The 24,127-nt window shown below is 42.5% G+C and overlaps 1 protein-coding gene across 13 annotated transcripts in view; it reads right to left on the bottom strand.

Annotated features, from left to right (window-relative positions):
• Positions 1-7,289: 7,289 nt before the first annotated feature.
• Positions 7,290-24,127, bottom strand: part of ANK3 (ankyrin 3) — a 670,144-nt gene continuing 653,306 nt past the window's right edge. For 10 of the 13 annotated variants that reach the window (XM_032842405.1, XM_032842415.1, XM_032842430.1 and 7 more), the window contains 4 exons: positions 21,668-21,751; positions 21,484-21,543; positions 19,930-20,010; positions 7,290-8,717 (listed from right to left, as the gene is read on the bottom strand). In XM_032842405.1, the coding sequence (XP_032698296.1) occupies positions 19,939-20,010; positions 21,484-21,543; positions 21,668-21,751 (216 nt within the window). In that variant the 3' untranslated portion in view covers positions 7,290-8,717; positions 19,930-19,938. The remainder of the gene's footprint in view (positions 8,718-19,929; positions 20,011-21,483; positions 21,544-21,667; positions 21,752-24,127) is intronic. The other 3 variants (XM_032842439.1, XM_032842448.1, XM_032842423.1) reach the window with 2 other exon arrangements.

Here is a 24,127-nt window from a genome sequence, read left to right as displayed (position 1 = left end):
GAGTGTGGCCGTGGAGTGAGGCAGGAGCCCCCTCAGGCCCAGGTGCTCAAGGGAAGATCAGCTCCTCACTAATAGGCAATAAAATGAGGGTTAAAAAGCCATGGACCGGGGCGCCTGGGTAGCTCAGTGGGTTGAAGCCTCTGCCTTCAGCTCAGGTCATGATCTCAGGGTCCTGAGATTGAGCCCCACATTGGGCTCTCTGCTCAGTGGGGAGCATATTTCCCCCCCTCTCTCTGCCTGCCTCTCTGCCTACTTGTGATCTCTCTCTGTAAAATTAAAAAAAAAAAAAAAAAAGCCAAGGACCTCCTATAGACCCTTAATGAGAGTGTCAGCACTTGAAAGGTACTTAGAGCACACCCGAGCTGCTCTGAGGTGGGGATGTTAGGTAATCCCTCAGACTGACTCAGGAATTAAATTGCTTGTTTAGGTACACCAACTTTATAGTGTATAATTAAGAATCACACATCAATAAATTTATATAGTGTGATCCAGGTGCATGTCTGTTCCACAAATGCCAAGAGTCAGTGGTAGAGGTTGAAGAGCGGCGGCTCACAGTGATGTTTGCTTTGACCTATGCAATATGGGAAAACAATCAAATTAATTGCTAACATTTTATTCTATTTTATATTTTATTTTTTTAAAGATTTATCTATTTATCTGACAGAGCATGCGTGCAGGCGCACAAACAGGGGGAGTGGGGGAAGGAGAGGCAGGCTCACCGCTGAGCAGTAATTCCCCAATGTGACACTGGGACCATGACCTGAGTCAAAAGCAGGTGTTTAAACAGCTGAACCACCCAGCTGCCCCAGCTGCCAACATTTTGAAAACTTAGAAGGGGAATATGCTTACCTGGTACTCAACACCCCTTAAAGTCTTCTCCCCGACTTGTGTATTAATCCCAGGTCATGCTGTGGTCACAGATGACTGACAAATCTCAGACTTTTACTAGAAAGGTCTATTTCTTGCTCACATCACTTGTCCATTGTGGGGCAACTGTGTCTCGGCTCCACATCACCTTCACTCCAGTACTGGGTCTGGAAGCAGCCTCTCTGGGGTACCATCCCTGGTATTGAAGTAGGAGGAGAGGGAGCATGGAGAAGAAAGCACTAGCTCTTAGAGCCAATGCTCCTCTTTCATTGGTGAAAGCAAGCTGCACAGTTAAGGTGAAAGCGATGGGGCTGGAGGGTAGTCGCCTGCAGGAAGAGGCAGACAATAACTTATCTATAACACAGTCTACCATGACCTCTTTGTCTAATTTAGATGACCTGCCTAAGTGCCCACAGATATTTGAGAGTATGACCACTTTGGGCTATGGAACTTGAGTACTCAAAGTTTTACCGTAGCCAGAAGCAGGATAGTTATGCTAAATCTAGCCATGCTCAGCTACCACCACTCCATCCATCCATCCACCCATCCATCATCTACCTACCTGCTGACATTGGATAGCCTTGACCTTCAAGATTAAAGTTCCACAGGCTTTTTCTTAGATACCATTTACTTACTTCTTCCTTTAGGTTCTATGCAGACAGGTCACACTGACTATAGTACAGTGTTAGCAAGCCGAGCTGTGAGGCAGCTCTACCTCTGCCCTTGACTGTACCCAAGCACTGACTTCTGGAGGCCAGGGTGTGCACCCTACTGAGCCATCAGTGTGCACTGCCGCAGAGCTGAATCTGCTGGGACTTCATCAGAGAGGACTAGTAAATAATTAGAAATGCAAAGCTGAGTATTTATTACTGTGTGTCCATGTCTGCTCCTGGGATGTGGAGAATAGAGTCCTTGCTCTTGAAGAGCAAGATGCTCAGAGAAACTGTCAAGGCAGGAGACTTGAGTGCGGAATCATGGGATACCCATTTAGTTTACCTGAGTTGCCAGTGTTGGCATCAACAGGGGAGGCTTTGTGAAGAGGTCTGAGCTAGGAAGAGCTTCATAGACAGAAGTTGAAAAACATCATGCATGAATTTAAAGTTTCAACTAATTTTACCTAAATCCAGACTCCCTGGAAGTCCAGTGGGCTTGTATTCTCTTGTAGAGTTGATCAAATAACTTCGAGGTGTGTTTAAAGTTTTCTGTTGAGGCGTGCCCAGGTGGCTCAGTCGGTTAAGCATCTGCCTTCAGCTCAGGTCTGATCCCAGGGTCCTGGAATTGAGCCCTAGGTCAGGCTCCCTGCTCGGTGGGGAGCCTGCTTCTCCTCCTCCCTCTGCCCCTCCGCCTGCTCCTTCTGTCTCTCTCTCTCTCACTCAAATAAATAAATAAAATCTTAAAAAAATAAATAATAAATTTTTCTGCTGAATTGCTACTTTCATCAGCCCTTGAATCTCCTTGGATTATGACCAGCAGGCGTGATATGAAAGCGCCATGGCCACACTCAGTGGCCACAGGGCTGTTCTCTCCCTCTGCATGGTCTCTCCTTGTCCTCCAGCATGCGCTCCTTACAGGGTCCGACACCGATTTCATTGCCACAAGTCATCATAGGGTTTTTTCCTGAGGGGGCCTCAATTTTGACTGCACACAGAGGCTGTTTTCGGCTCCTTTGAAGGCGGGGGCAGGGAACTGCGGAGTCCTGCCCCCAGGAATGCCCTGGAAAGTGGCCAGTACGGAATGCCTGTTGCTGAGCAAGATGGCTGGCTGGGCGGGTGTGGAGAGCCACGTGACCCCTCTTTCTCTTCACAGTTCCTCATACCCTTATTCCATCATCCTCCACTAGGAACTGAGAGAGAGGATGAAAATGAGGTAGATGTTTGGTTTGCCAAAAACAAAGGAAGAATTTAAGCAGGATCACATCAATTTCCTTTCTCTTTCTTCCAGTGAGACCAAACTGAGACTGAATAGACAAGAATAAAGTCGACTGGGTTTAGAGACAATAGGACAAGGAAGGGCCATGGTGAGCGTTTGTGAAACACATGCCTGTCCAAAGGTGGTATGTGCAGTTTTGCTCTAGGTGGTTGTTAGAAGGAATTTCAGAAATAGCATTATCACTTCTTTAGATTTTAAAGAGAACTCACCATTCATTTTTCACTTAAAATCTCCTGATTTAAAAAAAAAATTATTTTAAGAGAGAGAGTGTACAAGTGTGTGAGTGGTGGGAGGGGCAGAGGGAGAAGCAGAGACAGAAGCCGAAGCAGACTCCCCACAGAGCTTGGAGCCTGATGCAGGGCTCGATCCCATGACCCCAAGATCATGATTTGAGCCCAAATCAAGAGGTAGTTGCTTAACCCACTGAGCTATCCAGGTGCCCTTAAAATCTGATTTTTAAGAAATGCTGGCCATCTTTTTTCAAACTTCAGGTAATCCAAACAAAATCTCTCTGCAAACTGGATATGGCCCCAGGATTTCTAGGGTATAATTTCTGGACCTTCTGGGCCTTTACCAGCCCAGCAAACACAACAGCAACAGGGTAGGAATCTTGAGGTAGTGAGACTTTTTTTAAAAAATCTGACTATCACGTCTGAAAGAGAGGAGACCAAGCTGCCTTTCACAGAAACAAGGGTTCATGATGGGTTCTCCACACTCTTGCCAGATTTCTCAGTGGCCTGTTTGTGGTAAGGACAAGGACAATAGCTCTGGCCCTGGGAAAGACAGCCAGCTCAGCAGTGTGACTGTGCTGTTTGTGCTGGAGGCACGGGTATACTTGAGTCTAATTCTTTAAGGCTTTGGGGCTAATAAGGGCATGGTGCAACTGGAAAGGGCAGATTTGTCCTTTTTTTTTTTTTTAATAAGATTTTATTCATGTATTTGACAGAGACAGTGAGAGAGGGAATACAAGCAAGAGGAGTATGAGAGGGAGAAGCACACTTCCCATTGAGGAGCTCGCCCAGTGTGGGGCTTGATCCTAGGACCCTGGGATCATGACCCAAGCCAAAGGCAGACGCTTAATGACTGAGCCACCCAGGCGCCCCAGAGCAGGTTAGTCCTTGGTGAATGAAATCAGGAGAACCGGAAGCTATGCCTTCCTTCAATCTCCAACTTGGTTGAACCTGTATAGAAAATAGTGCACACGATGGTGCATGGAGTAACATCTCCTGTATACCATTCTGGGACCTCTGATGCGTTGTGGATTTGTTCATTCAGGCACTCAACCTACCTGTGGGGTGTCAAGCAGTATTCTGTGTGCTGTGGATACCGCAGAGAACAAAACTGGATCCTTGCCCCAGGAAGTGCACAGTTTAGCATGAGGACCTGGTGGGACTGGGTCTTTTTAAAAATCCAGCAAATCAGGGGTGCCTGGGTGGCTCAGTCAGTTAAGTGTCTGCCTTCAGCTCAGGTCATGATCTCAGTGTTCTGGGATCCAGCCCCACCTACTTCAAGCACCCTGCTCTGTGGGGAGCCTGCTTCTCCGTCTCCCTATGCTGTTCCCCCTGCTTATTCTCTCTCATGGTCTTACATAAATAAATAAAATCTTAAAAAATAACTGGTAAATCACTGTTCTTGCCCAGTTCCCAGAGTTATGCCCTTGCTTGACTTAGGGGTCAGAAGGGAAGTAGCAACTGAGGATGTCAGGGGAAAGGAGACAGGGAGAGCGCTTCTGGGATAACAACAAGAGGTTCTGATGTGGTCTTGGACCAAAAGTCTTGGCAGGGGGATGCCTGGGTGGCTTAGTTGGTAAAGGAGCTGTCTTTGGCTCAGGTCATGATCCAGGGTCCTGGGTCCCATATCAGGCTCCCTGCTCAGCGGGGAGCCTGCTTCTCCCTCTGCCCCTTTCCTCTGCTTATGCTCTCTCTCAAATAAGTAAAATTAAAAAAAAAAAAAAAAAAAAAAAAAAGCCCTGGCAGATTTTGCTTCCTGGGGCCTCTTACAGCCTAGCGGCTCCCACCGGTCTTTAGCATTATGCCCTGTTTTGAACTGTCTGCATTCAATCCTTTTAAAGAAGTAAAGACTATTGGACTGACTACCAAGGGTGTTCCTCAGAGTCTGTTCTGTTCTTAATTTTGTATTGGTACGTTGTCAGCCATGTTACTACATAAGTAAATTATACCATTGCTTCTTGTCACCATTATTGAAAGAAGTCTTTTGAAGTTTGACTTGTAGCTCAATGTCAAAAATATTTGCTTATGGGGGCGCCTGGGTGGCTCAGTGGGTTAAAGCCTCTGCCTTCGGCTCAGGTCATGATCCCGGGGTCCTGGGATGGAGCCCTGTGTTGGGCTCTTGGCTCGGCAAGGGGCTTGCTTCCCCCCCTCTCTGCCTGCCTCTCTGCCTACTTGTGATCTCTGTCTGTCAAATAAATAAATAAAATCTTAAAAAAAAAATATTTGCTTATGGACCATTTGGTCATGACTTCATGAAAGAGAAGCAGGGCCATGTGACAAGGGTAAAATTATACACCCTTTCCTCTCTTAGGGCCTCCTTAACAAACCAAAAATACGAAGACTTATCCAGATAGGAAGTTAGGTTTTGGATTTTGGTTTCTTCGTAGACTCAAGGAATGAGTTATTATTTCTGTGATTTCTATTTCTGGACTTACCACATATCCCTGCTGCAAGGCCAAATGTGACCTGATGCTCATAATAATAAAGGAAATGAACAATTTTTTTATATGTCCTGGAGAAACACAGATGCTTATGTGTTTGGTGAAGTGGATCCCTCTTAGAAATGGTGGAAGAACCATGCACAGTACATTGCCATAACTTGGCAATACAATATGATAATACACTTTAGTTTAACAAACTCAGGAATTTGCTAAGAATATAAAATGAAACACAGAGCAAATATCAGAAATCTATCGTTTTTTTTTGTTTGTTTGTTTTTTGTTTTTTTTAAACAGCAATGTCAGTCAAGGAAAAGCTTAAATACATTTTTATAAGCCTGCAGGCCAAAGACTAGTAACAATATATAATGTATATATTCAATCAATGCACACATGTAAATATATACATACATATAAATGCAAATAAAATCTTTATTTTCCTATTTTGGATACTTCTGAGCTCAAATGAGCTTTTTCTTGAACTGCAGTCAAATTTTTCACTATATAAACGTAATAGTAATAATTACTTAATACAGGTAAGTATACTTCATTGAGTTTCCAATTCAGGATAAGTATGTACATGTCAAGGACTGGGAGTCAGAAATCCATAATTCTTAGATGGGAAGTTAGAATATCTGAATTCCGATCTCAGTTTTACAAAGAGAAGCTTTGGGGGAATCTTTTTTTTTTTTGTTTAAGATTCTCAGGGGTCTGAGTTGGCTCCTCCTAAGGCACTTTGTTTGGGATGTCATGCAAATATGGTCTAGCCCCATTATTCAGGCAGAGTAGACTCTCTGTACATGTGTTCTGCACGGATACTGAATCCTTTTTGGAAACAACTCATCTGATTCAGCAGTTTTTTTTTTTTTAACATAAATTCTACCCACAATGTGGGGCTCAAACTCACCACCCCGAGATCAACAGTCACATGCTTCACTGACTGAGCCAGCCAGGCGTCCCACCGGCAGTCATCTTTAATGGACAGAAATATGGGATCCTGCCAAATGGCTCCAGGCACCCATGTAATATTGGTATGGGGCCAACTACTACCAGAGACCGAACCTACCTCATAAGGTGGTTAGGAGGACTGAGCTCCTCCAAGCAGTGTTCTTATACAGCTGAGCATGTAGTGAGGGTTCCAATTTTAGCAGTGAGAATTGCTAGTGTCACCATGACAAGGTGCCAGGTTCTGGGCTAGAATGCCAATTAAAACAGCCATGGTCTCTGCCCCTGTTGAATTTATCATGTAGGGTCTGATTGCGGATTCCAGTATGTACCATGCCAGTCAGGGCCCACAAACGTAAGAGGTGGGTGGCTTCCCTGTCACCTGGACCCCACACACCTGGTTGATGCCATCTGGAAATGAGAGCTGTTGTCAAATCTTGCATCTTAGGGGAAGGTGGGAATCTGGGTTATCACGTGAAATGTCCCAACTTACAAGCACCGACAATGAATGCCAACGGCAAACAAATGAGTGTTTTAGGGGCTACAAGCAGCGGCATACTGGATGTTGGCTGGAAGGGTCCATGTACTTCCGGAACTTCCGGACATGCGGTTGCAATAGCCCCAATTCCCCACTATTCTGGGGACAGCACAAACCAGACGAGGGCAAAGATCAGTTAATCTTTAATTCCTGGCTCCTCTGTGAAATGCACAGAATTTCTGTAAACTGGGAGTTTGCAGGGCGCAACTGAACGTTAGGGACTCTAGTGACCCCAGAGGCAGAGGCTGGAACAGGAGCGGTCAGGGGGCTGGGGAGGCCAGACGCCCAGGAGTCAGCCAGTTACCTTTTGCCAGAGAACACAAGGACACTGCAGAGCACAGATGGGTGAAGAGTTTAACACAATTTATTTTATGCTTAAATAATCGACTAGGTCATCCAGTGTATGGTTTTTCATACATATGTCATTAGAGCTATGTGTCAATGAATGCTGATTTTATATGAATGTAATCAACAAATTAAAGGATTTCACCAATACCCAAATAAAAATGCCCTTGAAAACACAGCAGCCTTATTAACCTAATATGACACTGCTAGAATGGTTACAAATGATTGCCTTATTCAAAGGTGTCTACGTCTTATAGCCAGTACACGATACAGTAGTAATTGTACAGCGTGCTGCCATTCTACTAGCTACGAATTCCGGTTCAGTCCATTTTAAATTTTACCCCCAACTGGGGCCTCTTATGAGCACCATCCACCTCTAAAGCGGCAAGCATTACCCCCTTTTAAGCATTAACAGCTCCCCCCTCCCCCTAAAGCAACTACCATATAGGGTTTTTTTTTTTTTCATTTTTAGGTCATTTCATTGAAAAATTGGCAATAGCAACAAATATTAGATGAAGGGCTTTATGTTTACAGATAAAATCTTCTGTGTTGCAGTATACTGTAGTGTTTGCAAAATTGGAAAAGATTTAATCAAAATAAGGTGATACACATGCATCAAAATATTAGTATTCTGAAGAAAAAATTTTTTCACAGAACTACAGAATTCCTCATTTGGGGAATTATTTAAATTTGCAGCAGATTTTAAAGATTTGTTGTTTTTCTTTTTTTAAAATCAAGCTAGCAGTTTTGCATATACAAACATTATAATTGCTAATATACAAGAATCAGTGAATATTCCCCCACCCGAAACCCCTCCCCCATCTTCTAGGGTGGTCACTTGAGACCCCTAGTACGTTAAATGCATTTGCAATATTCTGTTTGTGTTCTAAGAGGCAGTGCCTTATCAACATTTATTCTATTTTTTCTGTTAGAATTTATACAGTGTTATTATTTACAGCAAAACTATAGATGTTTTAAAAAAGAAACAAATAGTGTTTATACCCTGACAGTTGGGTCCAAGAAAAATAAGGCGAGCTGTTGTGGAGTTAGTAATTTTAGTGTTTTTCTGTGATTTCATCGTCCCGTCTTCTGTCCCTTCTGGCGGCAGGAATTTCTTCCTTTTGTAAATGACACCAAATTACTTAAGATAAACTGTTAACAGCATGGCTTCTTGTATATACACTGCATTGCTAATTGCACACGCGCCAATCCTGGGAATGAAAGTGAATTTCCATGCTCTGTAAATTGGCTCATGCTAAATTAAAATGTGGGTAGTTTTCTTTTTTTTTTTCTTTTTGCATAAAAAAAAAAATCATGCCATTAATGTGTGGAAGCGGCAAACACACACCCTTCTCCGTGAATTTTTACTTCCTGCTGACATATCTTCCATGAATTTCTCAATACTGGCAGTAAAAACACATGATCCTGTGGAAAGAGAGACAATAGGTAGTGAGTTTAGCTTGCTTGCTTGTCTTCCATTTTTGTTTTGTTTTGTTTTGTTTTAAGAATTTGCCTAAGCCTTCCTGCCATTCAACAGAAAAGCCTAAGAGAACGAGGCCGGGCGTCCACTTTCTAACGTGGGGGGTTTCACAAGATTCTGTTAACCAAGGTGATCTGCTAGAACAAAGCCCTGAGGTGTACCTGAGAGCCCTTTGAAGACAGTGACTTTTTCTAGGTAACCCCATGCCCTCCACAGCACACTCCTCACTGGATTTGTCGCTTTTGAGGTTGAGTTGGAAAAGACCCTCTTCAGGGCTGCCAGCTCTGATCAGGTCACTTAGGTACTTGGGAAAGCCACTTCCAGCCCGTTGGACCTTGTCTTAGCGATAAAATGAGAAGGCTGACAGAGGTGCTGTCTGGGATTTCCATCAACATCAAAATATCAGGGGTCCGGGGTTCTCATGGGCATAAAGGACTAGGGACACAGATGCCGGATAGATTATTTCAGTAACATCCGTATGTTTTATAATAAGTGTTCACTCCCCAAAGTGCAACTCATCTTTCTAAAAGGGAGAACAGCATCATTCCTTCATTACTCTGAAATTGGCTTTTCCGTGCACAAATTAAAATTAAAGACCGTCTTGTGCTGCTGCAAAGAATACTTTCCCTCCTCCTGCCCCACATCAGTCACGACAAGATCGACTCATTGTATTTGAGCTTCTTTATGGGGGCTGACAACATCTTGTCTTACTGGATAATCACGGCATAAAGTATCAGTGTTTTATCACCAGTCAATACGGTCAAAATAAACCAATAATTTTTGCTATGCACTCTTTCTTCATAAAACAAAGTTTTCTTAGTATAGTCCATCCTCCTCTTTCAGTGTAAAAAGGTAACATGCTTGAATGCTGGCCTGAGAACAAATTCTAGCCCCAAGAAAAAACCTGAGTAAGACAAGAACAATTTTAGGAACAGCCATGCTCACTCATTAGTAAGGAACAGACTATTTCTACAGGTGTAGGGACGCCTTCAGAAACTTGCTTCTGTTGGGACCTTTGTGTCCTCGATGACCTTGAGGTTATTTACTTACCCCAGGCAAGTTTCTTTTCCTTTAAGATGGATCACCCAGGATACCTTGGCTTAGGTCAACATGTTAGTACAGCACCTCCTCTGTCTGTTCTACTAGGTTCTTGCTTCCTTTTTTTGTATGAAAACTGCTACTAACCTCCATGCCCCAGGTCACTAATGCTTAGAGTCAAGAACATCAGAGTGTCAATCAATTCCTTCTGGGGTGATTTCTATATTGCCCCCCTCCTCCCATGACTCTTCAGAGGTGGTAGAGAAGGAAAGTGACTCATTTGGCCAGACTGTGTCCCAGAAAGTGGGCAAATCCTAGTAAAATCAGGATTTTCACCCCTGTTACTACCACTTACTCCTTAACTTCTGGGCACCAGGGTTCTTAGATGGCCCTGTGATAAGGTTACCCCGGTGTTCTTCCTCTGTCTTCCTAGGGAGGATCCTCAGCAATCTTCTCTAGTTGAAGCCCTCCCCATGCCGCCCACACTCTGTGCAGCTTAACTGATATATAATTTATATGCCATACAATTTATCTACTGTAAATATAGTCTGATAATTTTTAGGAAATTTATGTAATGCAACCATTACAACCCAGTTGAACTTGTTTTGCATCCTGTCTTCCAAAAGCCAATCCAGTTTCCCAGGTTAATCTTGCAATAAGAAGCAAGGTCTTCCTCTTATCACCTTAAGGCAAGCAAATTTTATGTTTTATAGAAATATTGGATATGTTCCTATACTTTTTAAAAATGCTATTCATTATACCCATTTATATTCCGGTAGCATTTAGGTGATAGTTCAAAAAAAAAAAAAAAAGATTGGGAGTGAGTTCCCCTTGTAAATCACTCTTGTTCTTGGTCTTGCAATCAGAGTGTGGAAGGTCATGCATTGGACAAAAGAATTTATACCAAGTACAGTGTTCTACAAAAAGGATGAGCACCTTTTTGTGACGAGAGCGCCATCTGATGGAAAAGTGAGGGGGCAGGAGCCACGGAAATAGAAATTGAATCCTTTTCCCTTTGTGGGTTTAGGTAAAACATCTGAGACAGAAGCCTCTGCATTTAGGAATCTGTCTTTGGGTTTTGCACGTTTTTCAAACCCAAAGATAGTAGAAACCAACTCAGAAAATGACTTTAGTCATTTCACTATAATTTCTTTTTTAATTTTAAGAAACATTTTTCATGTATAGAAAAACAGCTATGCAGTGGATTTTCATGGCAGTTTACATTTCACAGATGAATGTTGTGCTTCCCATACCCATTTTCAAGTCAGGCATATGCTTGAGCTTACAACCACCATTTCTTTGTTTCTTTCTTTTTTCTTTTTTTTTTTTTTTTAATTTTATTTACTTATTTGACAGAGAGAGAGAGATCCCAAGTAGGCAGAGAGGCAGGCAGAGGGAGAGGGGGAAGCAGGCTCCCTGCTGAGGAGGGAGCCTGATGTGGGGCTCGATCCCAGGACCCTGGGATCATAACCTGAGCCGAAGGCAGAGGCTTAACCCACTGAGCCACTCAAGGCGCCTTGTGGTTTCTTTGGCCCCTAGTCCCCATCTGAAAAACACAAATCACTCATCTTAGCTTGATACAGGAAGCTCTCGGCGGATCAGCCCTATCAGTCTCAGTGCCTACGAATCTTCAGTGAAAAGCTTTGTTCCACAATTTCCAGTGGTTCTCAAACTTGCGTGAATGTTAGAATGACCTGGGGAGGCTTAAAAACAAAACCAAAACCAAAACCAAAAAAACCCAAGTAGCCAGGGCACATCCCATGCCAATTTATTTGGAATTTCTTGGGGGTGGAGCCCAACATCAAAAAACATTGAAAAAACCCTCTAGATTATCTGAATGTTCAAAAAAGTTTAAGACCCAGTGATCTATTCTAGAACACTGCTTCTCAAAGCTTAATGTCCTCATGTATCACCGAAGGGATCTTCAAATGTGGATTCTGATTCAGAAGGTCAGAGTCAACCCAGAGATGCTGCATTTCTAACACGACTTCCAGGGGGTGTGGATACTCCACAGACCACACTAGGAGGAGCTAAACTGCATGCCAGGCATCAACACACAGGTTTCCAACTTCCTTTTCTTTGCTCCTGTTTTTGTATCCACCTGTACTTGTACTTTTCTTCCCTAATCTCCACCTGTATCTAACTCCTCTCTATCCTTCAAGTTTGTGTCAAATGTCATCTCCATGCAAGTGCAGACTGTGCTCTCCCTAAGGAGATCACTTTGTCAGGGTAACTCTTACTCGTCTTTAAAGACTTCGCTTGCCACGGCTTTAGGAAAGAAAGGCTTTTCTGATGCGCCTTCCTTATAGCCTACTGAGAACACAGATTTGTTACTCTATTCCCTTCTCTTCCAACCCATCTCTCTTCCCTTCCCTTCTCTTTGTCTCTTATTACAGAAGTCATGCGGCTACGAACATTTCTTTCCCAAGCACTAATTCTAGTTACTTCATGTAATTTTAATAAACTACAGTGCAATTTAAAAATAATTCCCAGTTTCCTGTAGATTTGTTCAATTACTACCAATAAGTGGGGCTTTTTTGAGTTTTGTTTTTTTCTAGTGACTTATGATTTTTAAAATAGGGTCAGTTAAAAAAAATTCAGGGAAAATATTGATCTATATTCTGGTCGCAAAAAACAGAGCACTAATAAAGTTGTACGGCTATTCTTATTAAATGTTACTGGCTAGGCACTGTTGTAGAGTGGCTTAGCTCATTTAATATTAATAACAATAATGTATTATTATATCCTCCATTTTACTGATAAGGAAGTAGAGCTCAGCGCTATAAAACAAACAAGTTTGCACACTTAGTACACATTAGAGCCAGAAACAGAAGACAAGCCACCTGACTCCAGAACCCTTGCTCTTCATATCAAAGCCAAGGGTTTTGGTTAATGAGGGATTTTTTTAAAAGGGTAAGAAAAATAAAAACATGGGGTACCTGGGTGGCTCCATCGTGCCCAGGGTCCTGGGATCGAGCCCTGCATCGGGCTCCCTGCTCAGAAGGAAGCCTGCTTCTCCCTCTCCCACTCCCCCTGCTTGTTGTGTTCTCTCTCTCCCTGCCTCTGTCAAATAAATAAATAAAATCTTTAAAAAAAGAAAAACAAACAAAACTATATAAAACATATCTGTGCCAAATAAATTCAGGGAAAATCTTTAGGAGTGAAGAAATTCAGGCTGCATCTCAGACTTCTGGGAAGCAGAATCAGGAGAATCTGCTGGGTTAAAATCCAGTCCTGTCATTAACTATGACCACCAAGGTTTTGTCTCTCTCTCTCTCTTCATTTGTTAGTAAAGAGGAATGAGAATGCCGGTCTTACTAATTTCCCCTGGAATTTCTCTGCATGGGATGTTAGCTTCTACTTCAGAATACTTTCAGTTATCCCTGGTTTCTCAGAGAATGTCAGGGATGCTACTGTTCTGACTTCTCCCAGGGTTCCCTCTGGGGACCCCCCCCCCACGTCGTCGTCTACCTGCCGCTGATCCAGGCTGTCTTTTTTTTTTTTTAAGATTTACTTATTTATTTGACAGACAAATATCACAAGTAGACAGAGAGGCAGGCAGAGAGAGAGGAGGAAGCAGGCTCCCTGCTGAGCAGAGAGCTCCGTGCAGGGATCGATCCCAGAACTCTGGGATCATGGCCTGAGATGAAGGCAGAGGCTTTAACCCACTGAGCCACCCAGGCGGCCTGATCCAGGCTGTCTTAATTCTACTAACAGCGGAACTTACCCAGTGCTTACTATGGGCTTGCCTGTCACTATTTGAAGTGATTTACTTGTATTAACTCAGTTAATGCTGCCAACTCCTCGAGGTATATTATTCTTATCCCAGTAGAGGTGAGGAGATTAAGGCACAGAACCTGGCTAAGTTCATGCAGCTCGTAAGCTCTCTGGCAATTCCCTCCACTCAGGCCAATTCACTTCTCACCCAAATACCAAACATGACCGCACTATGATCTCTAGCCCAGAGTTCTCCCTAATCATTGACGAGTGTCAAGGGTCCTGCGTGCTAACCATCTACAAGTCACCCAGGCTACATCAAGCCCTAATTTTGTTTTTGTGGCCTTAGGTTTTATGGTTCTGTTAAATGCTTACCTACATACAAGCAACCCTATTGTCTTCAACTCTCACCCTTCCCTCCCAACACAGAACTCATCTGTTCTCTCCTTTTCACATTCTCTCTGCCCCAGTTCAGGCCCTCATCGGTGTCTCAGAACCGAGGCCCTTGTGTTCAGACTCCCTTCTCCCTCTATTACTGCTAGCATTACCTACATCTTATCTGATCATACTATTCTACACAAAGCCTCCAGGGGTGCCCAACTGTATCCAGGATAAGGGCCAAACTCCTGAGTGAAGCTCGCATGACCCTCCACACCGCCCTGTACCAAATGCTATTCTTTCTACAAAAACTAGTTCAAATACACCCTTCCAAGAAAGTTTAAAAGATCCCCTCTCTTGGAGGTAATTGTATCTTCCAGTGGGTGCCCTGAGCATGTTTCTATCTTTTACTACATTTATGTATTTTGATTGGTGTGACTTATGGTCCTGGGTGCCCCTTGGACTAGACTGTAAAGTTACAACAGGCAGGAGTTCTCTCAGATAATAATGTTAAACTGAAGAAAATGTCTTACAGCCTTGTACCCTCCCTACCACTTACACGGTGTGTCACAAGCCTTTCCACCTAGTTGCTAAGAAGTAAAGGGGCTCTAAATGCACGTGGTCACCTATTATAAAAGCTTGTTAGCTAATCTACATTATAGGAACATTTCTCTCATCCATTGCCATGGAACTGCATGGACTGAGGGATCCTGAGGTAAAACCAAGCAAGGATGCTGGAGGGCTGAGGCTGAACCTGTAGGCGATCCTAGATGAGAGGATATAGAAGAGTCCGGAGATTTCTACAGCAGAAGTCAGGACAACCTTTTAAGTCCTATTCCTCTTCAAAATCTTACTCCTTGGGACTCAGTCCCGCGCTCCTTCTTTGCTCCCCTTGACCCCCTCCCTGGAGGATCACGTCTATTCTCTGGTATTCAGCACTTATCTCTTCAGGGAGTACTCTCATGATTTTTACAGATTGGCCCCAACCTTTCTTCAGAGCTCCAGATTTGTGTACCTAATACAGTACTTGGATGGCTCCCAGGCACCCTCAAACCCAAGTCCCAGCCTGAATGCTTGATGTTCTTTTTAAAACCTATTCTGCTTCTGTTCCTTTCTCTCCAACCCAGCTGTATAAGCTGAAACCTGGGAGTCATTCTTTTTTTTAAAAATTATTTTATTTTTATTTCTATTTTTTTCTGGGAGTCATTCTTGACTCAACCGTCTTCTCATCCTCCCCTCAAGTTAATCCACCTGTTGATTTTCCTAAAACTACTGCCCAGGTCCTAGCCCTGGGCTTATGGCCTGGGGCCTGACCAGTCTCCTTCGGTTTATTCTTGTTTCCCTCCAACCAACCCATTCTCGACATTGCCTATGTGCTTAGAAAAACAGTCGGCTCAGGCTCTGGGTTATAACCCTTTAGGGGCTTCACATTCTTTTAGAATGACATCAAAAGCCTGTCCTCTGGCCTGAGATGATGCATCCCTCCCTTATGTCATCTCGTGCCTGCCCCAGCCACCACCAGCTCACTGGGCGCTGGGGTGCATATCTCCTTATGTTTCCTCAACTGTGCTGGGCCTTTCCCCCCCTCAAGGGCCCTGCACATGTTTTAACCTTCGCTTGGATCCTCTTCCCCCTTCTCTTCATGGTTGGTCCCACCTATGAAGTCTCCGTTTAAATCACTTTTTTTTTTTTTTAAGGTTTTATTTTTAAGTAATCTCTACACCCAATGTGGGGCTCGAACTTATAACCCTGAAATCAAGTCACGTGCTCCATGGAGAGAGCCAGCCAGGTGCTCTAAATGTCATGATTTCTGAGCGACCTTCCCCAGCCACCAAAGGTCTAACTATGCATTATTCTTTTACTGGATCTTGGATTTTGTATTTTCAGCCCTCCAACATCTGTCCCATCTCGTTCCCCCTTGCAGGCTGAGACATTAGGAAGGACAGGGATCGTGGAAGTTTTCTTCACCATCGTACATCTCCCCTTCTACTTGCAGACAGGTGGAAGCTCCAATATTTTTTGAAGGAATGAAAAAAATGAATCACTTCTGGCTCAGAAGTGTTAAGCAGGGGCCCTGTTGTCACACTCAGCTTCCAGATGGCTGTGAGACCTGAGCATTTTCCCCAAAAGAGGTTTGGGATACAGCTGTTTCACAGTCCTTGATGGTTTATGCCTGGGAACCTTCCCTTGTTACAACCTTACTAATCAGCCTTCTAATGGTGTTTATGAAATAAACATTTGGAGATTATGGCTACCTTAAAAATGAAGTTCTATTTTATTTTTAAAAAGAACAAAAACCTGAGTATTTTCATTGTGTAATTTATTACCGTTTGCCTATGGACATCTATTTGATTCAAATTTGCTTTTAGGTCTTTAATCATCATCAAATACTACTTAACTATGAATATGAGTAATAGTAAAGAACCTGGGTTCTGGATAAGTTCAAATTTTGTTCTTTTGTTCATCAGCTCTGTAGGACTTTGAGTAAATCATTTAACTTTTCTAAATCTCAATCTCCTCATTAATAAAAAAGAGATAGTAGTACTTACCTTATAGCATTGTTTGGGGGATTATATGTGGTAATGTATGTAATGATCTTACCTAGTACCTGGCATAAGTAATCATTTGCTAGAACATGACTATTATTCATAAATAATTTTAGAGATGCAGCTAAGTGCCACAGAAAAGGCAGTAGGTAGAGTATCAGTCACCTTGAGTTTAAGTCCTAGTTCTACCAATCAGGCTGTGTGACAGTAGAAATGTCCTTGACCTCTCTGAGTCCTCAAATATCTGTCTATAGAAAGTAGCAAAAAAATTGGCCTGACCTCTCTAGAGGCAGGTTTGAAGGATTAAATAAGACAAAAATGTAAAAGTACTTTGTAAAACTATAAATCACTACATACTATGTACAAATCTGTATAGCTATTGTAAGCCATTTGCTTTTCCCTTACATTAAAAACAGGATGGCTGTGACTCGGTATTAAAGAAAAGTGGGTGCGGGGTTCTTATAGCTCAAAATAAAACTGGTTCTAAAATGGAAAATAGAAATTTTGATGTCACCCATCTGAGACTCTGAAACTGGGCAGCATTCCATTTCTTAGTTGTTTTGTTATTTAAAAAAAAAAAAAAAAAGGCAGGCAGCAGAGCTATAAAAACTCTCAATATATTTGCAAATTGATTTTTCCAGAGCACATGTTCAGTCTCCTGGAATTTCAGGTGGTTTTCTTGGACTCATTTCCTCAGTTCACTTCGGGAAGGTAAATAATCACCCTGGAGAGTAACGTGAGGCTTACAGTCAAATCACTGTGCTCTCTCTCTGACGCATGAAGTTTGCCTTAGGCTGGAGTTATTTTCACGTTCCTGTGACTTCTACCTGAATTTCTCTCTCCTTTGAGTGGGGGGGCAAGTGAGCCAAAGCCCTGCCAGCTTCTTTACAGGGTAGGTTATTTGTCATTTGAAGGGCTCTTGTACATTTAGTGACCATGTCCTGGCTATATTCGTTTACTCAGAAGGACCTAGAAGAACAGCACGGATGTATTTTTTGGGCATCATTTACTCATAGATATGGGCACACGTGGCTCTGGAAAAATGGCTCAGCGGGTGGGGGCTACCTTCCTGGTTCTCTCCCAGCCAGCATCTGAGGCGGACCGATGCAGCTGGTGAACTCTGAGGTGCATCCTGGAGCTGACTGAACTCTCTTCTAGATTCATTCCACGTGTCACTCACAAGGGCTTATGGGGACTAACTCAAGACTGCAGACTCACGCTCCATGTTTTAGGCAGCTCCTGTGTATGTGTGTGTCTTGCCCCAGGCTGAGCTGTAAGGCATGAAGAAGTGGGTTCATTCCAGATACCGTGACACTGATGCCCGGGGTCATTTCCTCCTCACTCACCCAGCATGAAAAGCAAGCCATGTTGATGGCTCCTGACCCAGCCTGCCTCTTACCATCCTCACAGCCCAAGCTAGTGTCCACAAGAGCTTCGTATTTGGTTTTCTGCCCCTTCGCTCTTGCCACCTCTAGTTCATTCTCTGCTTGCTGCTAGAGCGAGTGATGCTAAACTACATTCAGTCACACACCCCCAACCCGAGACTTTGCACAACTTTCCTTCTGCCTTTAGTGACAGACCAGAATCCCTACAGAGAGGCTCAGGAGGCTTGAACACTCCCGCCTCTCCTACCTCTGCAGACCCAAGGGCCAAACTCTCTGCCAGTGGCACTGACGGGTTGTCATGGCTCCTCGTTTTCGGTCCTCCCCTCCCCATCTAGCCTTTGCATAGTGCTGCTGTCTGCCTAGAAGGTGGCCCCAGACACCGTCTAACTCCCCTCCTCCACCCAGTCATGTCCCGAGCAGTATTTTACACTGAGCTCAAACATCACCTTCTCAAGGGTACCCTTTCTGTCACCTCAGACCCTGTCAAGTCTCCCGTCAACATGGTTGAGAGTGTTGGCTCTGGTGGAAGGTTGGTATCCTATTTCTGCCACTTTTCATCTATGTGACATTGGGCAGTTTGGGCCCTGTTTCCTCCCCTCTGACATGGGGGTGATAAAGCCATCTCTCCAAAAGGGTTGACTGTGAGAATTAAAGGAAGAGCAGCATGGAACACTTGGAGGCGTAATATGTAGTAAATATTATTATTTCCAGAATGTTCCACAGTTCTCGGTAGTTGTGTCAGTGCCAGTAAATATGGATGTGACCAGTTAGGACTGGTTAATATTAAATCTCCACAACGTAAGCTCAGTGAGGATAAGTACCACATGAATGTTGTTTATTAAAAGTTTCTCAGTACCTATGCAGAAAGCCTCATGAAAGGAAGTGAAATAAGTCTTGGAATGAATAAACACATGGTAAGGTTTTTTGAGAGAAAGGGGTTAGGAATTTATCTGGGCCTGCAATATTAGACACATGCCCTCACCCTAATCCTAAATCTGAGAAAAAAAAAAAAAAAGATGTGGTATCTATATACACAATGGACTATTACTCATTCATAAAAAAGAATGTTTTAAGTCTTGTCATTTGCAATAACATGGAGCTAGAGAGTATTATGCTAAGTAAAATAAACCAGAGAAACACAAATACCATATGACTTTACTCATATGTGGAATCTAAGAAATAAAGCAAATGAGCAAGTAAAAAAAACAAAACAAAACAAAAACAAAAACAGAGAGAGAGAGGCAAACTGGAATCTATTTGTTCTTTTCATTTGGACCAATAGGGCTGAGAAAACTGCTCGTACGCAGCCCTCAAGAAATCATGCTACTTCACCTCACAGACTTAGGGAGTAGTTTTCAAATTTCTTTTCAAAGCTTCATCTGCTTTTTCACCCCAAGTTACCTTTACTAATTATAACCATGTAGAAAATAATAGGACAATGTAAAACTTAGAAAACAATGTTAAGGAAAATACCCTCGTCTATGAAGAAAAGTTCAGACAAATTCACACAAAGCATACCAAACATTTAACTTAAAAAAAAAAAATAGTCCATTAACCTCCTATTTAATTTGCTTTGGTTTATATAAGATACACCAAGTAGTATATAGGGATCCCAGTCATTTCATTTAAACTTGGCAACTGTTCTATTTCACCGAAATTAAATTGTCAGATACCATTGTGCTAAAATAGTGAAAGCCTCGATCTATACATATCTGAGAGCACATCTGTCAGAATTATTTATTGCCAGAAGTTTTCCTGTTAGGTTGTAGAATGCTACCACATTGCACTCTTGAGGAGACTCAAATGTCACTATTTACATTTGCTTCTGCAAACACCATTTACATTTAAATTCCTGACTCATTTGTGAGGAGGAAGTTTATGGACTGTGAACTGAGTTTTAGTGTGCGTATGGATGTGTACATAGATACAAAAACTCCAACAGCTTCACACTGGGTATTCAAAGCTGGAACTCAGTGAAAAAGAGAGGGAGAGGGGTGGGGAGATCTGAATCACTTATCCAGTGAAATGAGAGGTTTCACAGGAAGTTAAGGCCAACTGTTGCCAATATGAGCACACCTATCGCCTTGACTAACCATTTACTGTTATGAATGGCTCTTCTTTTCCACATGCCGGATTTCCTTCTTTGTTGTCTTCACCTTATAACCTTCTCCCTGCTGTAAAAAGGAATATGCGCATTAAGATTTCATAGTAAAAGAGTTCTAGTTATAGAGCGGTTCCCATTCTGGTCCCTTGAGGCTGGATTAAGGTAAGTGAAACACAGTTGAAAGCACTTTGTCACCTCATGTTCCAAAATACACACAATCCATTTGGCTTAACCACACGGCCTAGCATCATGGAGGCAAGCTAGAGAGCGCCGTCAGAATGAATACAGTAACAGAACTATGCTTCACAAGAACTCAATAGGTTAGTAATAAATAAAAGTTTAGTGATAATAAAAACAACAAATAGTAATAAACAAAATTTTAAAAAAGGTTAGTTAAAAAAAAAATGAGTAGCCTGTTCACTTTTTGTAGTAATCATCAGCAAAGCCCTCAAGGCACCCAAACTCCAATTCTAAAAAAAATTAGTAAATTATAATTTATTTCTTCTCAAGCCAACAGAATTTTAAGGGATCTGTTGTGTTGAGACTAAAATTCCTCAGGAAAGCACGAATCATGAACTAAACACCATGGAAATGTTGCTGAACTGAGGGATGTTTTTTTTTTTTTTTAATTTTAAATCTGTGGAATCACCAACCCCCTCCTTAGGGCATCCATTGTCCATAAAACAAGACCTCTCTTCACTGAGCACCAGGGACACTTTTCTCTGAGAACGAAGTTGTACAGATCCTCCACGTTCACCAGCTTTATTACTGAAACGCAGTAGCCTCTCCACTTTTCTGAGTTAGTCTTGAGAAATTTTCAGTTCACTTTTTCTTAAGTAAACACAGGCTATTGGAGTTTCTATTTTCCAAATGAAAGGGTTGTAAAGATCGGAGAAAAGGAAAGAAAGGACAAGTAGCCAGAGATGTTTTGTCTGGGGGATGGAGACACATTTGACGAGCTACACTGCCCAGTGGCGAGTTTGGTTCTTTCACTGGCCGCCGGAAATGGGCTGTTATAAACCCAAAGAGGAGAACCTTCCTCAGGTTAAGATGAGGGAATTCCGATTTCCCTGTAGAACACACTGGAAAGGGAAAATGTATAGATTTGATGTAAGGATCTTGAACTGAGCTTTTGGCCATTCTAACATTTAAATCCTGTACATTTGCTGGAAGGGAGCGCCCTCCTTCCTCACCGCCGGCAGGGGGCAGGTAAGGCAGAGGCAGAGGCACTGGGGCACTGCTCAGGAGGCTGGTGCTGAGAGGGTTTGTGTTTTATTTCTCTTACATGCTTGAACCAGCACATTCTACCCTCCAAAAATGAACTTATCTCTGTGAAAACTCTAAAGACAGTAAAAAATATATAATGTTAAGGAATGTTAAGAAGATAAGTCCTTTCCCTTCATCCTGATCAAACGCACAGGGTGTCAAAAGCAGCAAATGCTTCAAGCTGCCACACTGCAGACGCCAGCCTGTTAGCAGCATGTTCTAGAAAGTTCACACAGCGTTTATCCTCTACTTTTCTTTGGCAGCCCCTCCTCATTACCATGTCATCGTGCTTTCTCGCTTGTGGGAGAGCAATTCGTCTTATAACTTTCCGAGTGATCTGTGGGAAGCAATAGTGAGAAGCAGAGATTTTCCTGTTTTCTATTTTAAGAGGGGGCGCTACAGCAAACAAACAGTAGAAAATCTAAATTCCAAGAGAAGCATAAAATCCCAAGGATGATTACTTTTCTGGTGATGAGGTTGCCTTCTTCATCAGTAAACTGTTCTTCTGTGACAGATTCACCAGGAATGCTCTTTGCTTCCTCTCCCTAAAGGATGTGGCATAGAGATTAGCAGCGTACTAGATGGACAGACCTCCACACCACTCCATACACCACACACATGCTCTGTGGACTTTTAGAAAAAGAAAGTATAAATCCTACTTGCTACTCCTGGGCAAGGGGAAAAGGTGGGCTCCTCTGATGGTTACTTAGTAGCCAACAACATTCAAAAGCACTAAACCTTACGTAGGTACAAGAAAGATGGTTAGCAGCCAACTCCAAGAAGGAAGAATGATAAAACACAGTTACACATGGATATACAAACCAAAAAGGTTCATTTGTTGAAAAAAAAAAAATTAGCCAATGATTAGAGCTCTGATTAGATCATCTCATTTTAAGCACAGTGTCTCTTGATTAGTCCTACCAAATCTCTCAAATAATTTTTGGGTTGCATTGTGCTTAATCTAAAATAAGATGGTCCCTTAGTTGGGGTGTTATTTATTGCCCTTGTCAGGTTTTTTTTTCATTTAAAAATTCATCTACTAAGGGTAACATAGACCTTTTTTTTTATAAGCAAATTTCAGAGTACAGAGAAAACCTTTTTATTTTTCTTTAAAACAGTCTTTTGTGGGTTGCTGGGGGGAGGGGGTTGGGAGGGAGGGGTGGGGTTATTATGGACATTGGGGAGGGTATGTGCTATGGCGAGTGCTGTGAAGTGTGTAAACGTGGCAATTCACAGACCTGTACCCCTGGGGAAAAAATATATATGTTTATAAAAAATAAAATTAAAAAACAAAACAAAACAAAACAAAACAGTCTTTTGTGGGTCTTCAAATAAATGGGAATGACTTGGATGAAGTACATAGTTTCTGACTACTATGTTCAAGGGAAGGGGTCTTATGTGATGATAGATCATCTAATCTCCATGGCTACAGACAAAGAAAATATCAGTACTAAAGGAATTTAAGATGATGTTATCTTTTCGCTAGTGACAGCTAACTGATTTAGAAAGATCTTCCTCTGGTGACTTTCAAAACATGGAATAAAGTCTTAACTCCCCATGGCAGGGGCCTATTTTCCAGCTTGGTAGATTTGAATGGTTCCTTCATCTTTCCCTATCGGCTCTTATGATTGTGTAAGAAAAACCACTCAGCCAAAGTAGGGCCGTATTTGCAATATATTACCTTCTTCACTGATACTCAACTTTCAGTTAGTGCCACATATAGTTTGGGGGAACAGGGACAAACAGTGCAGACCGTCTAGGGACTTAGTGACCTGCTAGTCAGACTTCTTGCTGAAAGTGTGGCCTGGATAATGCTATAGAATCATGTTCTGCAGTTGTTCCCCTGCTGTTGTTTTAGGGAAAATGGCAGATCACAGAAACAACCGCTACATTTCTGGGAGAGCCAGGATTCTAATTCTTAGTGTCATTGGTCTAGAAAAGGTAATAGTTCTGATAATTTTGTCAGCACTAGCCAGTGGTTAGAAAGTTCTGTGACTGTTTTATGTCACAGCCAGTAGAAAGGTGCACTGTCATACAATGACAGAGTAAAGACTAAAACATTATCTTGTTTGGCTAACAAAATTCTGTTTTCATTCTTTTCTTTTTACAAAGTGACTTTATATACTTAGAGATTGTAGGTCATGACTAGGTAAGACATGGACTCATTTTCCTCACTGTGGTATAGAAAAGTAAGATGTGGGATGCCTGGGTAGCTCAGTCGGCAGCACAGTTAAGAGGGTGAAGGGAACTGGAAAAATGTAGAGGTCTCATGCTTAAATGCAGTAAAATCTGCAATAAGTTTTTTTTTTTTTTTTAAAAGATTTTATTTATTTATTTGACAGAGAGAGATCACAAGCAGGCAGAGAGGCAGGCAGAGAGAGAGAGAGGAGGAAGCAGGCTCCCTGCTGAGCAGAGAGCCCGATGCGGGGCTCGATCCCAAGACCCTGAGATCATGACCTGAGCCGAAGGCAATGGCTTAACCCACTGAGCCACCCAGGTGCCCCATGCAATAAGTTTTCATGGGAGTGTTATTTATATTTCCTGTGGTTGTGAAAAAAATTATTTTATTTTAAAAGTAAAGGCAGGGGCACCTGGGTAGCTCAGTGGGTTAAGCCTCTGCCTTAGCCTCAGGTCATGATCTCAGGGTCCTGGGATAGAGCCCACATCAGGCTCTCTGCTCAGCAGGGAACCTGCGTCCCCCTCTCTCTCTGCCTGCCTCTCTGCCTACTTGGGATCTCTCTCTCTCTGTCAAATAAATAAATAAAATCTTAAAAAAAAAATAAAAGTAAAGGCATGGGGTGCCTGCTGGTTCAGTTAGTTAAGCGTCTGACTCTTGATCTCAGTTCAGGTCTTAATCTCATGGGCATGAGTTCAAGCCCCACACTGAGCTCCACACTGAGTGTGGCACCTACATTAAAACA

The sequence above is a fragment of the Lontra canadensis genome, unplaced genomic scaffold (genome assembly GCF_010015895.1).
Source record: "Lontra canadensis isolate GAN:19392208 unplaced genomic scaffold, GSC_riverotter_1.0 scaffold3, whole genome shotgun sequence".
Taxonomy (NCBI): Eukaryota; Metazoa; Chordata; class Mammalia; order Carnivora; family Mustelidae; genus Lontra; species Lontra canadensis.
This window is presented reverse-complemented; position numbering and strand designations above follow the sequence as displayed.